The sequence below is a fragment of the Panthera uncia genome, chromosome B1 (genome assembly GCF_023721935.1).
Source record: "Panthera uncia isolate 11264 chromosome B1, Puncia_PCG_1.0, whole genome shotgun sequence".
Taxonomy (NCBI): Eukaryota; Metazoa; Chordata; class Mammalia; order Carnivora; family Felidae; genus Panthera; species Panthera uncia.
The window spans coordinates 142,564,452-142,582,607 of record NC_064811.1 but is presented as its reverse complement, the minus strand read 5'-3'; the positions used below and the strand labels follow the sequence as shown (position 1 = coordinate 142,582,607).

Genomic DNA, 18,156 nt, shown 5'->3' with positions numbered 1-18,156 from the left:
GGGGGGGGGGAGAGAGAATCCTAAGCAGGCTCCACATTGTCAGCACAGAGCCCAACTCAGGGCTCAGACTCACGAACTGTGAGATCATGATCTGAGCTAAAGTTAAGAGTCGGATGCTTAACTGAGCCACCTATGTGCCCCTCTTTTCTCTCTTTCTGTGCTTCACAGTTCTTTTCATCTGTCATTAACTGGCATGTAATATATAATGTAGATATATTAATATAAAAAGTGTTTGGGGTGTTCTTCTTTTCCTAAAATAAAATTACTTTTTCAAAAGTTTTGTGAAGTTCTTGATTAATTTTTATATCATAAGTACAGGTCACTGGTGCAGAAAATTGTTTCCCCACTTCTGTTTTACCAGAATTTATTTGCATACAGTTGATATTTGAATTATAAATTATTCTTTCATATTCATATAAATGAGACCACCCAAGAATCTTTAGTAGGCAGTACTAGCTATAATACATCACTGAAGATAACTAAATTGCAGTTTTACAAAAAGCTTATAATGAACCTTAGTTAATTTAGATTGATGGTAGTTCAAACTTAGTGAGATTTATCTTCAGATGAACTATTTTTTTTAGTTGGAAATGAATATGTCCTTAATCTGTGTTGTAGAATCATAAAATTAATCAGCCTTTGTCTGACTTTTTCTGGTTTTAACCTCTTCCTACTGGAAGCCTTTAAAAATACTATAGGATTTTCACCATGTCTCACCTACTAAGAGATGAGATTGGGTTTCTTTCACTTAATGGATCAGTTCTCAAGCCCTTGCCTGACATATGAAGTTTTACGTAAGCTTCTTTCAGAGCCTGTTTTCTGTTTGTATCTGGAGCAGATTCCAACCCTAAGTCTTACCACTCAAATGATGCTGGTTAGAATTCCTAATTTTAGCAAAGGACAAGGTAAAATGCTTTGTGCCTTTGTTTGTTTCCTGTAAGATTATCTAAATATTCAAGTAATCCATTAATTGGTTTGAATTTGCTTTCATTTTATTTTTTCTAGGAAGTATTACTGGTTTAAAAGGCAATTCTGGCCAGTCTGTGTACAGCGCCAGTAAAGGAGGATTAGTTGGGTTTTCACGTGCTCTTGCTAAAGAAGTAGCAAGAAAGAAAATTAGAGTGAATGTGGTCGCACCAGGTCAGTGAAAACTTTTTTCTTTTTTTTTTTAAAAAATTGAAGCATAGTTGATATACGCCATTATGTTAGTTTCAGATGTACAACATAGTGATTAAAAAATGATGTATATTATAAAATATTCACCATGATAGGTGTAGCTTTCATCTGTCAGTATGCAAAGTTTTTACAATATTACTGACTATATTCTCTATATTCTACTTTCCATTGCTGTGACTTATTTATTTTATAATTGGAAGCTTGTACCTCTTAACCCTCTTCACCTATTTTGCCCATCCCTTCATCTTCCTCCCCTCTGGCAGCCATCAGTTCTCTGTATTTATGAGTCTGTTTCTGGTTTTGTTTGTTTTCTTTTTTAGATTCCACACACAAGTGAAATCATGCTATTTGTCTTTTTCTCTCTCTTATTCACTTAGCATAATACCCTCTAGGTCTGTCTATGTTGTTACCAATGGCAAGATTTCATTCTTTTTTATGATTGAATAATATTCCGTGTGTGTGTGTGTGTGTGTGTGTGTGTGTGTGTGTGTGTATCACACCTTTATCCATTTATCCATCATGGTTGCACATTTAGGTTTTTTCCATTTCTTGGCTATTGTAAATAATAGTAGATTAAACAGGGGGGGCATATATTTTTATGAATTAGTATTTTTGTTTTCTCTGTGTAGATATCCAGAAGTGGAATTACTGGCTCATATGGTATTTCTGTTTTTAATTTTTTGAGGAACCTCCATGCTGTTTTCTATAGTGGCTGTGCCTTCCCACCAACAGTGCTCAATGGTTTCCTTTTCTTCACATCCTTGCCAATACTTGTTATTTCTTGTCTTTTTGATACTAGTCATTCTGAAGGTATAAAGTGATATCTCCTTGTGGTTTTAATTTGCATCTCCTTGATGATTATTGATGTTGAGCATCTTTTTATGTGTCTGTTGGCCATCTGTGTGTATTCTTTGGAAAAACGTTGAATCAAGTCTTCTGCTCATTTTTTAATGGGGCTATTTGTGGTTTTTTGGTGTTGAGTTGTAGAAGTTGTTCATATATTTTGGATATTAATTCCTTGTTGGATATATCATTTGCAAATATCTTCTCCCATTTAGTAGGTTGCCTTTGGTTTTGTTGATAATTTTTTCCTGTGGAAAAGCTTTTTAATTTGATGTAGTCCTAATAGTTTATTTTTGCTTTTGTTTCCCTTGGCTGAGGAGACAGATCCAGAAAAATATTGCTAAGGTGAATGTCCAAGATGTTACTGTCTGGCTTTTCTTTTTTTTTTTTTTTTTTTAGAATTTTATGGATTCAGATGTCACATATAGATCTTTAATCTATTTTGAGTTTATTTTTATGTATTGTGTAAGAAAGTGGGCCAGTTTCATTCTTTTGCATGTAGCTGTCCAGTTAACACAATTTACTGAAGAGACTGTCTTTTCTTCATCGTATATTCTTTTCACCTCTGCACAGATTAATTGACAATGTAAGAATGGGTTTATTTCTGGGCTCTCCATTCTGTGCCATTGATCTATGTGTCTGTTTTTGTGCCAGTACCATACTGCTTTGAATACTGTAGCTTTATAATATGTATAAAATCTGGGATTGTATTACCTCCAGCTTTGTCCTTCTTTCTCAAGATTGTTTTGGCTATTTGGGGTCTTTTGTGATTCCTTATAAATTTTAGGATTCTTTGTCCCTAGTTCTGTCAAAAATTACTATTGGTATTTTGATGGGGATCACACTGAATCTGTTGATTGCTTTGGGTAGTATGGACATTTTAACAATATTAATTTTTGCAGTCCATGAACATGGAATATCTTTATATTTATTTGTGGCATTTTCAGTTTCTTTCATCAGTGTCTTATAGGGTTCAGAGTGTAGGTCTTTTACCTCCTTGGTTAAGTTTATTCCTTAGTATTTTATTCTTTTTGGTATAATTGTAAATGGGATTGTTTTTTAAATTTCTCTTTCTGCTGGTTCATTATTAGTGTATAGAATTGCAACACATTCCTGTATTGGTTTTGCATCCTGCAACTTTACTGAATTCATTTATTACTTCTAGTAGGTTTTGGTGGACTCCTCAAGATTTATATATATTATATAGATCATGTCATCTTCAAATAGTGCCAGTTTTATGTTTTTCTTTTTAAACGTAATTTATGTATACTTATGGCTTTGTACAGTAATAGCAAAGATTGTTTCTGTGTTTGTAAGTACATCAGCATCATCAGGCACTTCTGAGAGAGTATCAGAATAGGAGCATGGACTCTTCACTATTAATAAATTCTTTTTTTTTTTTAAGGTTTATTTATTCATTCTGCAAGAGAGAGAGCGCACACGCATGCATGAGTGCAGGGGAGGGGCAGAGAGAGAGGGAGAGAGAGAATCCCAAGTGGTCTCCACTAAGCACAGAGCCCGATTTGGGACTTGATCCCATGACTCTGAGATCACAACTTGAGTCCATATCAGTAGTCTAATACTTAACCAACTGAGCCACCGAGGCTCCTCATTAAATACTTGGGTAGTGAAATTTGTGAGGGTATGACTATATCTTGACAGGACTTAAATGGCTACATCTGGCCACACTGCCGGTCTGTGCGCCACCTTCAAGAAGGAGACCAAGAGTAATGCCAGTTTGCTTGCGTAAACCACATTGCATTTTTAAATAAATGATTACTCTCAAACTGAAACCACAAGAGAAACTTCTCATTTAAAAATCAGTTATAAATTAAGAACTCTTAAGAGCTGAATGTTAAGAATTTCAAGGTAGGTAGGGGGTGAGTATTGGTAACATATCCACTAGTTGAACAATTCAAAATGGTATACTATTGGAGAACTATTTCCATTTTAAGTGTCCTCTCTCTTCTTGGAATATTCCATTGATTTATTGCTCATTGGCATACATTTGCTAGTTAATTTAGACTTTGTCAGTGTCAAAGCAGAACTTTCCAAGTAATGCATCTATTACCTAAATATGTTTCTTAAGTTTATCTTATGGGAACAATACTTATTTATATTTAAAATATTTGAATAGGTCTATAATATGCTTTTAATAAAAGTACAAACCAGAAGGAATAATCAAACAAGGAAGCATATGTGATGTCATTTGCACATTTAATCAAGCAGTCATGTACTGACATAGTAATTTCTCTAGAAAGTCAATATTCAGACAGAAAAAGAATTGCTAGGGATCACATGTTTGTTTTCAAAATAGACAAGATGCTCTTCACTGGACTTCGTTGTACCCCAGAGAACTACCCAGGATTCATGTTAGAGTTTCAAAACAAAGAAAAACTTGAAGGGTAAAAAGATACTTACACAGACTCAGGGAAGAAACATCCTTTTTGAAGTCAGTCTATGAAGTAGCAAGATTTTAACAGCAATTTTATTTGTGGTTGTTTCCTTAATGAATGGATGGGGGCTCCGAGGCTCATTGTGCAATGGCATGGGAGGAGGAAAGTGGTAGGACATGGTAACAGAAATGAGAATGTGAATACCCTGGCACCAGAAAGTACTATTACATATGCATGAGGCACTGCTTAGATGAACTAAGGTTCCTAACATCAGACATATGTTGAAGTGGCCAACAATGAAGATGACTGTTTAATAGATGTGGCTTTTTAATAATTTTCAAAATAGTAGAAGTCACAGTGGGAAACTTACAATAGAGCTAGCCTTCTGTAGGAAATCTATCAGGAACACTTGTCTTTTTGTTAAATATGTAGGAAAAACCAAGCCAGCAGAGATGCAATTCACTTGTAAGACAAAGCAAGTTTGATTTGGGCTAAGTACACAGAAATCAGAGACTTCTCAAGAAAACAAGTAGAACATTATTGTGCACCTGTTTCTTTTAATGTGCTGACTTTGGGCATTCCTCATGGCTTGAAAATACTGGTGGATTAAATGGGATGCAAAGCCAATTAACTTGGTCTGTCAGTTACAGGTAATTGGGAAATATTAAAACAGTGATTAGAATTAATGTAGTTTGGTAAAGGCAAAACAAATTTTCCAATTCTTAACTTATGCTAAGGGTTTAAAATATAAATTTGAATATACAATTTACATCTGGTTTCTCGGTCTTCAAATTAATTGCCTGAAATTTTAAACAAGTTCTATTCAATAGCCATCTGTACTCATGAACAAAAGCATTCTACAGATCACTTAAGTCCCTTTTAAAAATTTCCTCCAATTTAAATTTCCACATTATGCTAAATAATCTGTAAGATGGAAAGGGAAAGAGGGATGAAGTGTCAGTGTGTTGATATAATCTTCAAGATAATTATAAAGCCAACTTTCACGATACCAAATGCGAGCACAGAGTTATAAGAGAAAACTTTTGCCAAAGCTTATCTTGAAGTGGTTTAGTTGCTCAGTTTGAGAAAGGGACCATATTATAGATTCTGGTCTCTGTTCTGATCTACAGATGTTACAGGCCTCCCAGAGGGGACTGAAACAATGCAGCATATAAGCATCTATCAGAAGACTCAGTGCTATGCAGTGTGTTTAGTTCACAGGATAATAGAAGCAGTTGGAATACCTACATAAAAACATATTAAGTTCCTAAACATGAACTGCAAAATGGTCATAACTATATGTCACTCTTCAGCCAAAATAGGGCCAGAAATGTTGAATAGGTAAGTATTAATTACAATGACTTTAAGATTAGTCAGAAACCTTCCTCAAGTACCATCCCAAAGTGTACAGACCAGTTAAACATGTATAAAATTAGTACTAATCCAGCTAGAAATCCAAAAATGAAAATTATGGATGCTGCATCAAGTATCTGGGATTCCATAAATTTATAAGCAGACAGTATAACAAAATAGACTCTAGTTTTAAGAAAACATTACAGTTCAGTATCCCAAAAATATGAAGAAGTCTCACAATAACATCAAAAATCATTTTATCTAGAAGTTAGAACCATTTAAATGTACAAATTTGAAAATAACAAAATGAATTAAAAATAAGAGCTGTAGAAAGTTGATGTTTAATCTTTTTAAAAAAAGATTTTGACAAGTCCATTATTTCAGCAGATTGGTTAACAAGCTGTTCTCATGTGAATTATGTGGCAATGCTGTTCACTGGAGGTGCAGAATGGAGAGCTTGGTTCTTTGTGATTTGTCAGTTCAGGAGATCGTAGGTAGTACAGACAGAAGTTTTAACTTACCAAGGACATGAGACCATGGCATTATTATAAAAAGTGTAAACTATCCTTGGACCAAATGGATATAAAAAAACCAAAAACATACACAAATTACCTGGATTAGTAAAGAGGGTGATAAAAAGGTGCTAAAACTCAAATCTACATTATCACTGTTTGGTGTGATAGAAGCTTCGCATAGATATTTCCTTGGCTTTTGGATAAAATGATTGTTTTTGTATACCTGTGCCAGTTAGCCATGGGATCTTTGTCCTAGCTTACTGTAGGTATTGAAGAATTGATTATCTATATGAGAAAAGACATTTTGGTTCATTGGTTGTTTGAGAGTGTTAGGTTGGAGTAGATCTTTGCCACTTTTCCATTTCAAGTCACTAATGACTCCAGCTTGTATATTGGAATTGGTGTTTTATTTGTCAGTGATGCTGAACTAGCAGGGATCAGGGAATTGTCAAAATGTCCTGATAACCCTTGTGCTCTGTAATGTGACTTCATCTCAATGAACATTTGATAAATGACTGTGGTTTCGATACAGCCATTTTGGGGGGGCAGGGGAGGAAAGAAAAGAAAATAAACTAAAACCTGTAGTCCTTTTGACATTGCTTTCTGTTTGTGTATGCTTATGTAACCTGGTTGATTTTTGTGTTAGCTTAGTTAAACCATATACAGAATTACTTGATTCTCGATTACTTGAGATTTGGGATGTATGTATTTGCTCCCTCCTTTAGGGATTGCAGTAGTGTGGGTGGTGAAGAGTTAGTTCTAGTTCATGATGATCTAAAAGTTGAATGATTTAAGGGTAATGCAAGTGTTTCTAACTCATAATAATAACTCAGAAGATTTCCTGAAGTGTCTCCTATATACAAGGGTTCCAAACTTATAAAAAAAATGAGTAAGATATTTCTGCTACAAGGAGCTAAGTACAGTGACAAAGACTGACAGGTAAACAAATAATTACAATGCCGTATGATGAATATAAAGTAGAGGAACATATATATATATGATGCTATGGAAACACTGAAGAAGGAATGCTTAATTTTGTCAAAGTGAATCAGTCGTCAAGACAACAGACTAAATAGTGGGAATCCAGTTTGTATACAAAGGGAAGTTTTATGAGTGTTAATGGAAGTGTGTTTGTATAGCCTTTCCTAAAGATTTTACTTTCCAGTGCCAATTTGTACTACAGAAAAAAACCCTTATTGCTAAAAATGTGGCCATTTCATAGGGTGACCTTTCTTATGTTGGGGATACATATTTAGCAGGATTCATAGTCTGAATATGTTTATTGGTCAGAAGTGAAGTGTAAGTGGAAGTAGAAGAATTAAATTGATTCTATGGATTATTTGTTTATTTTGGGTAGTAATTTCAACCAGATTTGTCATGTCTTTTAATAGAACTGACAAACCTCAGAATTAACAAATATGTTTCTTCTTATGTCAGTTTTCCTGGTCACCTTCAAATGGAGTTTCCAGTTAAGGAAAACAATTAAGAAGCAAATCATAACAGAAAAAGCAAGAAAGGGAAAATAATAAATTAGGCCATTAATCCCTGCCTAATATTATTGACTTTTTAAAGATCAGTTAGTTACTAAGCTTTGGTATTCAAATATAAAATAAATTTCTCATCATGGATAAATCTCACTGATTAGAAAATACTGAATATGAGAAACAATATTTGATAAATTGAAACTATAATGGGTACATAACTTTAAAAACGTGTTTTCAGTAGATAACACAAACATGGTACAAAATTCAAAAGTATAAAAAGGCATAGATTGAAAAGTGAGTCTTCTCTAATCATCTAGTTTCTTTTCTCAAAAGCAACCACTAGAGTTAACTAGAGTCTTCAGTATTTTACACACAACCCAATAAAGTATGTGTGTGTGTATAAATACATATAATATATAAAAATATAAATCTGTATTTATTTATGTGAATATACAATATGTGAATATATAAATATATAAAAAGAAAACACAAATTGTATCATGCTGTTTGTAGAGTTCTGTACCTTGGCTTTATTCATAGTGCAGTAGTGTATCTTGGAGTTGATTCCATATTATTCTATATAGAATTGCTTTACATTTTTAAAATCTCAGCTTTATGGAAGTATAACTCATATGTCATGCAGTTCACCCATTTAAAGTGTGCACTTCAGTGGTTTTAGTATAGTCAAAGAATTGTTCTATCATCACCACAATACATTTTAGAACATTTTCATCATCCCCAAAGAAACCTGTAGCCGTTAGCATTCACTCCCCATTTCCCTCCAATCTCCCCAGCTTCTAGCAACCACTAATAACCCACTTTCTGTCTCTGTAGAGTTCCCTATTCTGATACAGTTCATATAAATGAAATCATACAATATGTGGTCTTATGTGATTGCTGTATCACTTTTAGTGGCTGAATTAAAAGACAATAATGTCTGTCTTAGGGGTGTACCATAATTTATTTAACCTGTTGCCTCTTGATGGGCATTTGGGTTGCTTCTGATCTTTTGCCATTATAACTAATAATGTGGTGACAGTACCTGTGTGCAATTTATCTTGTACATGTATGAGTATATGAGTATGATCCTGGGAATGAAACTTCCAAGACTCAAAGGGTATATGCATTTTAAGTTTTGACAAGTAGTACAGCATTGCATTTATTTGTGTAGGATCCCTTAAGTGTCTACCCTTCCCCCCCTTTTTAAGTTGAAGAGCTTTTACATTTACTGCTTGGAGAAAATCTTGTTGACAAATGCTTGCATAAGCTTTGCAGCTACTCAAAACATATTATTTTGGTGCTCTTAATATGCCACTTGATATGGAGATGATTTTTCACACTGCTTTCCTATATGCTTTTACAAACATAATATTAAGACACATGAAGTTTGTTCTGGTTACTTAGTCTAGTTTCTGAAAACCTTATTTGTTCTTCTTTAAAAAAAGTGTCTGGGGTTATTTTAATTCTTTCTATATACCAAAGACTTGATACCTGAGCTGGTAGGTGTATCAATTAGTTTATATCCCACAATTGTTAATACTGGTGATAGGCTAAAATCCTGGCATCTTATTTAAATACATGGTCTGTGCTGTACATAAAAGCTTTCAAAATTAAAGTAGTGACCAACAGATATGGAAATGAAATGCTGTTTATTTATATAGCTAGCCAAAAATGGATAAAAGAAATATGTTTTCTTTAGAATTTATCAAATATAAATTCTCATCGGACAAGAACCATGTACATGATTTTATGAGGAAGAGTATATCTGTACCTTTTTAAAAACAATTTACTGAGTGTGCTGTCATGTTTGTGGAACTAAAGTGGAAGACATGCACTCGACTTAGTACAAGGATACATTTCAGTTATCTGTTTAAGGAGTGACAGCTTTGTATTTAGCTGGAAACCCTGAATTGCCCAAGTGATCAGTAACATCATTTGCTAGACAGTGGCACCTACTGGTAGTTTGTAATTTTTATAACCCAGCTTGAAAGGCATTGTAAATACATATGTAGTAAAGCAAGTAGGAGAGCAACATTTCCAGAACTTTATAAATAAAGTGATAATGATATGGAAGAGAAGCCTGTGGGGCCAAGGGGAGAGCACAGTTTGTGCAATACAAGCACAAAAATGAGCATGTTTAAGGACTACTAATATTTCTGCTCAGGTCTTATGATATATGATAGAGAATCCAACAGGCTGTTTATATGCAGTCAGTGTCTTGGGTTGTGAATATATTTTTAAATGAGGATCACATGATTCATGAGCTATAGCATAAAATGACATTGAAATTTGGTAGAGCCTGGAGTAGCTTATCATTAGAGACTAGCTACATGTTTTTTATTTGATTTCTGATAAATTTGGGGATGATATACATGAATTCTTAAAAGCTGAAGGCAGATTTTTAGGGCAATAAAATTATTTTCTGCTATTGTATGGTGGATACAATTATTATATTGTATGGTGGATACAATTATTATACCAGCCATATAGTGAACGCTAATGTAAGCTACAAACTTTACTTAATAATGTATCAATATTGGATCATCAAATGTACCATCCTAAGGCAAGATGGTAATAATTGGGGAAAAATGGGGTAATGTGCTCAATTTTTCTGTAAACCTAAAGCTGCTCTAAAAATAAGTCTATTAATTAAAAAAGCTGCTGATAGTGATGAGAGAAAGGTTCTTGTTCTTTGGACCTGTTCTTGGTCTCAATATCAAACATCATATTCAAAGAGGAAAAGCCAGTATTGGTGAATTCATCCCTTCCTTTCAACTTGGCCTCTCATGCCTACTTTATTTTAGGCTTTCGGTGTAGAGTTCAGGGATGGTTATGGGATCCTCAGGGATCCCGTGAGGATTGTCATTATAACTATTCATTCAAAGAGACTCTTAAAACTGAGAACAAACTGAGCATTGATGGAGGGTGGGAGGGAGGGGAGGGTGGGTGATGGGTATTGAGGAGGGCACCTTTGGGATGAGCACTGGGTGTTGTATGGAAACCAATTTGACAATAAATTTCATACTTAAACAAAACAAAACAAAGACCTGGAGAGAATCTGTGTAGACTTCCCTTCATGAAATAACACCCTTATCCAGTCTTGAGCAGTAGAGGGAAAATCTTCATGTAAGGTGGGTGTTTGAACATCATGATCTCAGTTCTGGACTTCTTGCGATCATTGCTGGATTCAGGGGACACACATCTCTCTCCTTCTCAAATTCGACCTAACATGGACACAGATTGTAGCAGGGCTGAATCCAGGTTGTAAAGTTGAACAAGATCTTATCAAAAGCTTCAAGATACTTTTTTCTGTTCCATGTATCTCACTTACCTGGTTGTTTTTTGGAAGACTATAGTCTGCCCTCATGGCCCATAACTGTGGCATAAGACTTCTTTTCACCTCACTGGAATTGTCTACTGTTTTGGGGTGCCTGGGTAGCTCAGCTTGTTAAGTGTCCAACTTTTGATTTTGCCTCAGGTTATGATCTCACTCATGGGCACGTAGCCTGCTTTAAGATTCTTTTACTCCCTCTCCCTTTGCCCCTGCCCTGTGCGTGTGCTAGTGTCCCTCTCCCTCTCCCTCTCCCTCAACAAAACAAAACAAAACAAAACAAAACCCAAAAAACCTTGTCTCACTATTTAAATCTAAGATTTGCTTTTCAGTACCTCATGCTCTGTTCTAGATCTGTCTTTTTTTTTCCAAGGCGGAATGCCTTCAAATGGCCTCTCACAGATTGTGTGGCCTTATTCTTTGTCTCCAAAAGGACAGACCCATAAGGACTGATATCCACCCGGAAGCTGGGCAAATGAGTTTCTTTCCACACAGAATGAATAAAAACCTAGATTAGCATCAGCGCTTCCTGAATTGGAGCTATTCTACTTGAGGGTCCTTGTAGGGGAGCCCACTTTCCTAATCTTCAAGTTAAGTAGTCATTTAATGAGGCATACTTTTCGTCTTTGAATCATAGTTTTGTAGAGCTAAAGGAAATCTCAGAGGTCCATCATTTTCAATCTACTTATTATATGATACAGAAATAGTCATACAGTTTTAGATAGTACATGACTTTGCTTGGGTCATAGCTTTGATAGTATCAGCAGAGCGGGGAACCAAAATCTAGTTTAATGTGTCCTAATCCAAGGGTCTTTTTTTACCACAAAATGCTGGTTTTGAGAAAAAGTTACTAGAACCAGTTAGAAGTTGAGCCTGGGATTTGCTAACTGATTGTCACAAGGTCTTTCTTGCAAACCATTTTTACTGTAGTTTTTTTGAGTTTTTTCTCTTTCCTTTCTTTTTTTTTTTTTTTTAAGATTAAAACACATTATTGATTTTCTGTTGAGGGCTTTGAGAGTTAGTGGAGAAACATGCCAGTTTTGCCAGAATTAAAACAACCTTAGATTAAAATAAGTGTATCATGAACTCTTTGAGAAAATAATGTCTTTTAAATGTTACATTCATAATTTTAATTCCTTCAGCTTTTTTTTTTCTTTTTTCTTTTTTCTTTTTTCTTTTCTTTTTCTTTTTTTTTTTTTTTTTTGACAGAATGAGCGTGAGTGGGGGCAGGGGGTATAGAGAGAGGGAGAGAGAGAGAGAATCCCAAGCAGGCTCCACACTGTCAGCACAGAACCTGACAGGGTGGCGGCGGGACTCAAAATACAAACCATGAGATCATGACTTGGGCTGAAATCAAGAGTCAGGTGCTTAATCAACTGAGCCCCTAATGCAGATGCCCCTAATGCATTCAACTTCTTAAACATGTGAGATAGTTGTTTTTTTTCCTAATACACTCTGAGGTATCTTTGAAAATAAGTGTGTCCAAAGACCTAAAACTTTGGATATCAAGCAGTCCCATGATAGTGCTTTTTAAGGTAATTTGGATTGCCTGTTGATCATTCTGACTCTTCACTGTAGATGAAGTTTCATTTACAGTTCACTTGAAATTCTGCAGAGGCTGGTTATCCAGTGTTATCTGTGTCAGCTGCTTCTCTTTATTCTTTTTTCCTCTGGCCATCTCATTGTTCTTAAAGATGAAAGGGATTGAAGGAAATGTTGCTGACTTTTTAAATAAATGTAGCAGAAGAGGTCATATTTTACAGTGTAATCTCACAATGAAACAGTGAAATCTCCCAATGTAAAATTATTTTGTTATTCCAGGCCCTCATTACAGACCATCTGAAGTTAGTACCGTGCATCTTTTTCAGTAACTTTTTATTTGAATACCAAAATAATATATATCTGTTGTAGACGATTTGGAAAGTACAGACAAGTACAGAGAAGAAAGTAAAAATCATTACTTGTAATGCTAGTAATTAGTGATAACCACTGTTAATATTTTGGTGGGGCTTTTTTTGTTAGTATATATATTTTTTGTTTTCTTTTTAATAATGGGATAATGCATTTGTAACTACCTTTTTAATATGCAAATATTATTTTCCACTTTTAAATGTTCTTCTATAGCATCATTTTTCATAGATACATATTGTTCTATCATGTGGATATACCATGATTTCTTTAAACAGTTCCTTTTTGAAAGACATTCAGTTTGTTTCTGGTTTTCCCCTAATAAAGTTGTCACTGTCATAGGCCTTGTGATGGAAGAATCTATGATTATTTCTCATAAGACTTTTCAGAAACTGTTTGGATATTTATGAGTGAAATCTAAGGCAAAGAACAATTAAATAATAACATAGTATTACATAATAAACCAGTGACTTAATGTTAATTTTCAGTATAGTGTTTAGTTCACATTTATCCTTATAGTTTAAAATGTCACTGTATTTAGGTTGATTTACAATTTGAGTGACAAATGATTTAATTTTAACATAAGCCACTTTGAAAACTGTATTCTTGAGATTGCACGTTAAAGTTTCACTTCACATGTCTGACTTTTAGTCCATATATTTTTCATGACCTTAACATTTTAAAGATCTTTTCTGTTGTTAATTTCCTGAGGGTTAATTATTTGCTTTCTTTTTAAAAGTTTAAATGATTGAATACTATACAGTATAGTGATTATGTAATTGAGCACTTTATTGGTAATATGTATTTGTCTCAGACTAATCTCACAAGATTTTCTTAATAAATTTAGAATTCTTGCATATATCTACAGTATGAACCATTTAGAATTGGTTGCATAATATATAGTACTTTATACTATAAACCTCTACACGTTAGAACATGTTCTTTTTGAGCTTTATTTCATATACCAATGCCATGTTAAATTTTGAATTTTCAATGTATTATACTTGCATCAGAATTGGATCATTTCAAGGATGCCTGGGTGGCTCAGTCAGTTAAGCCTATGACTCTTGATTTTGGCCCAGGTCATGATCTCATGGTTCATGAGCTCAAGCCCCACATTGGGCTCTGCCCTGATAGCTGAGAGCCTGCTTGAGATTCTCTCCCTCTCCCTCTCCCTCTCCCTGCCCCTCCCCTGCTTGTTCTCCGCCCCCCCCCCGCCCTTCTCTCTCTCTCTCAAAATAAATAAATAAACTTTATAAAAAAAAGAATTGGATCATTCCATAAGATTTTTTTCTTATGAATATTGGAAATATTGGTCTTTCTGATCAACTATCTTAGCTATAGCAAATGAAACTAATTTTTGTCAGAACTGTCGAATCAGTTCATGTCACCACCTTTCTTCCCTCTAACCCTACTACCCCTCTACCCTCAATCAAGTAAAAATTACTTTTTTGTGATACTTTATATATAAGGATATTCATCAGATGTCCTTTTATTATATTTAGGGGTACAAGTGAGTGTTTCTTCCATAAACTACAGGTTCCCCAAGGAATGAAATTTTTATTCATGTTGTATCTACCCACTTGTATTGTGCTATGAATTGGGCGAAATAATTGGGAGTCAAATATTTTGGTGTTATTCAGTTAAAATTAATGAACATACTTGATTGCTAGTGGAACTCTGTATTTCCTAAACAAGTTTATTGATAATCTCAAACTTTCTGATGCAAATTGATTTTTATTTAGAATTGCGCAGATGTCTTAGTGTCTCTAAGTGTCAACTAAATAAACATTTTTCTTTTAGGATTTGTTCATACAGATATGACGAAAGACCTGAAAGAAGAACATTTAAAGAAAATTATCCCTCTTGGGAGGTTTGGAGAACCTATTGATGTGGCACATGCGGTTGTGTTTCTTTTAGAATCACCATATGTTACAGGGCATGTTCTGGTAGTGGATGGGGGATTACAACTCACGATATAATTTACAGATTATTCAATTAAAATAGTGATTATAATCAAAGGCACACTTGGGCTGTTGATTTATTTGTATTTGGGCTGTTGATACCTACATGGGTGACATTTGCTAATCAAACTTATTGATGCTACAAATACTATTTCCATTTTTATATGAATATGTCTAAAAAGATCAGTGTGTGACCAGTTGTGTTTTCTAAATGCTAAGAACCTTATAGGCTGTAGCGATCTTAACATATAGACATTTGCAAGTGCTATAAACAGACATTATTTTAATTTACATATTTTGTTGCAAAAGTGGCAAAAATTATATGGTCTAATGGTCATGAATTACTTCATTGTATCAGACAAAATTCTCTAGAAGTTAACCTTGTGAGCCATTGCTAAGATAAGAGTATTTATAGGGCATTGGTTAGTTGTCAATATTTTAGCAGTCCTGCCAAAGTTAAACATTGTATTCCTTTTACATATGCCTTAGAAGATCAATTTTTATACAGGTTGAAAAAAAAATATCAGTTAGATACAGGCATAAATTTAGAATCCAATTTCTTTGAGTGCATTACTCCTGATTAAGCAGCTGGACAAAATAATTTACAAATACAAGTGTGGTACAGTTGATCCATCCTATAGAATTTCTCAAAGTGATGTGTAATAATAACCTTTAAGGTTTTAATATCTCATATAGTAATGAGCTACATAGATATTATCAACTTAGGAAATAGAAGTAGTTTTTTTGTGTGTGTTTTTTTATCCTCAAAACACTAATTTTAGCAAACTACTTAAAAACAGTGTAAGAAATTATGACATTTTAAAAATTCAGAATATTTTGTATGAGTGAATGTAATAATTTTTATAAAATTTTAGAAATAATTACTTATGAATAGCATAAATGATACTTTAAGTAAATATGCAGTAACAGTGAATAAGATGTCTTTATAAGGAACAGTTAAAGCATTAATTTTAAAAGAAAATATTTGCCCGAGAATGGAAGACACAAACTGAAATATCAGGCAACATCTATTTTCCATTGAACTCTTTTCTGGGGAATAGTGTGATATTTTAAATGTCACTGGATTCATGTTGATTTTTATTATTTATCATTTTGAAATATGGTTTAAATATTTACTGCACTTTAAAAAGTAAGTTTTATTGGAGCTGAACATTATTTTATGTAAACAGATTTTATTTTATATTGCAAGTCAGTGCAAAGGTGTGAATTGGATGTACTAAATAAATGCAATGTGATAAAAGTAATAAAAATAAAAAATAAAAAGTAATAAAGTCAGATCTAATTTCTATGTCAAGCTTCCTGACTCCTTAAAAAAATGATTTTAAATTTATCTTCAACATAATCTTTACTTAAAGAAGTTTAGGAAGTAGGAAAGTTAATTAGTGTGAGTAAAATGAGTGTCACTAATCAAATTGTTTACTAAATGCTAGCATGGTAATACTTGGATTTTATCAGGCATTAACAGTTCCAGGTGCATAAAAGAAATGGAGCAGTCTGGATGGTTTCCAGTGTTGTAGCTGATGCTTTTAAGGTAGGAGAGTTTATGGAGAGGAGTAGGCCATTTTTCTAATGCTGCCTCACCTGCAGGCCTTTAGCTACCTGCATTTCTTCTTTATAACATCCCACGTAGGTTTGAGTTTCTTTCTCTGGATATCACATCTTCTGAAATCATCAGTGAGGGTGATTTGACTGGTGATTAGGAAGAAAGCAATACATTTCACTGACTTAATGACATTAAAGCTACAGATAGGTTTAACCTTTAAGTGTGTGTATTTGTACTTCAAGAAATAAAACCTTTTTAACTGTTACAGCCCCCTCACCCAGGTCATAACAAACTAGTAGAATACGGGAAGAGATCTTGAAATAGGTAAAATAAGCCTTTACTGTTCCATTCCAGGCGAATTCTCCTACTCCCTCTGACCTGGTAGAGTTTGCAATTTAATGCATGCATCCTGTTGCTCAAATCAGTTGGCAGGTGTTTTTTATGCGCAGCCATTCAAGAACTTCAGTGAATTCTTAACAACTTGGCAAATATACAGTTGACCTTTGAGCAACATGAGTTTGAGCTGTGTGGGTCCATTTATATATGGATATCTTATAGTATAGTACTGTAAATGTATTTTGTGATTTTATTAACATTTTCTCTAGCTTTATTGTGAGAATACGGAATATAATACGTATAGCTCACAAAATGTTTTCACTCACTGTTTATGTTGTTGGGAAGGTTTCTAGTCAACAGTAGGCTATTAATGGTTAAGTTTTTGGGCATCACAATATGTGGATTTAAGACTGTGCAGGTGGTCAGTGTTCCTAATCCCCTGCATTGTTTGAGGGTCAACTATATTCAAATTATCTAATAATTAAGTGTTTTTTAATATTCATTTCATCTTTCAACTACATTGTGAGCTCCTGGGAATAAAGACCATATGGTGTTTTCATTCATTTAGTTAATTAAGAAACCAAATATTGATTGAATTCCAAGCAGGCTCCAAGCTCAGCGCAGAGCCTGACTTGGGGCTCAACCCCACAACCATGGGATCATGACCTGAGCTGAAATCTAGAGTTAGATGCTCAATATACTGAATCACCCAGGCTCCCCTAAACCACCATGATTTTTTGGTTTAAGATCATCAGTCCATTACTTTGTCCTGTTGTTGGTGATAGTCATTGAGGTATATCTGTTCTGACTCTTAGTATGTATCCTGGAATATTCTTTTTCGATCAAATCCCTATGATTTACTTTTTGGTAATTTATCTTTTTTGGTCATTTATTTCTAATTTTGATGCTTACTTTCAATTTAAAACTTAATTTGCTGTGGGGCACCTGGGTGACTCAGTTGGTTAAGCATCTGACTCTTGATCTTGACTCAGGTCATGATTTCATGGTTTGGGAGTTTGAGCTCCCCATTGGGCTCTTAGCTGAAAGTGAGGAGCCTGCTTGGGATTCTCTCTCTCCATTTCTCTGCCCCTCCCCCTGTTCTCTCTCTCTCTGTCTCTCTCAAAATAAATAAACATTAAAAAAAAAAACAAACCTGAATTTGCTATGCTAAGCCAATCAACTATTTTCTCTTAGGCAATAGACCTTAGTTTGAATAATTACCAGAAATTTAATTTAGAATTCTTGGGCTAATAGTTGAGATAAGGGTAGTATCAGTATTACCTGCA

General features: G+C 34.2%; 1 protein-coding gene across 4 annotated transcripts in view; it reads left to right on the top strand.

Moving 5' to 3' along the window:
- Positions 1 to 18,156, top strand: part of CBR4 (carbonyl reductase 4) — a 96,363-nt gene that overhangs the window by 4,880 nt on the left and 73,327 nt on the right. For 2 of the 4 annotated variants that reach the window (XM_049631301.1, XM_049631303.1), the window contains exon 4: positions 1,006 to 1,140. In XM_049631301.1, coding sequence (XP_049487258.1) covers positions 1,006 to 1,140 — 135 coding nt within the window. Of the gene's footprint in view, positions 1 to 1,005; positions 1,141 to 14,809; positions 17,413 to 18,156 lie in introns of those variants that run through there. The other 2 variants (XM_049631302.1, XM_049631300.1) reach the window with 2 other exon arrangements.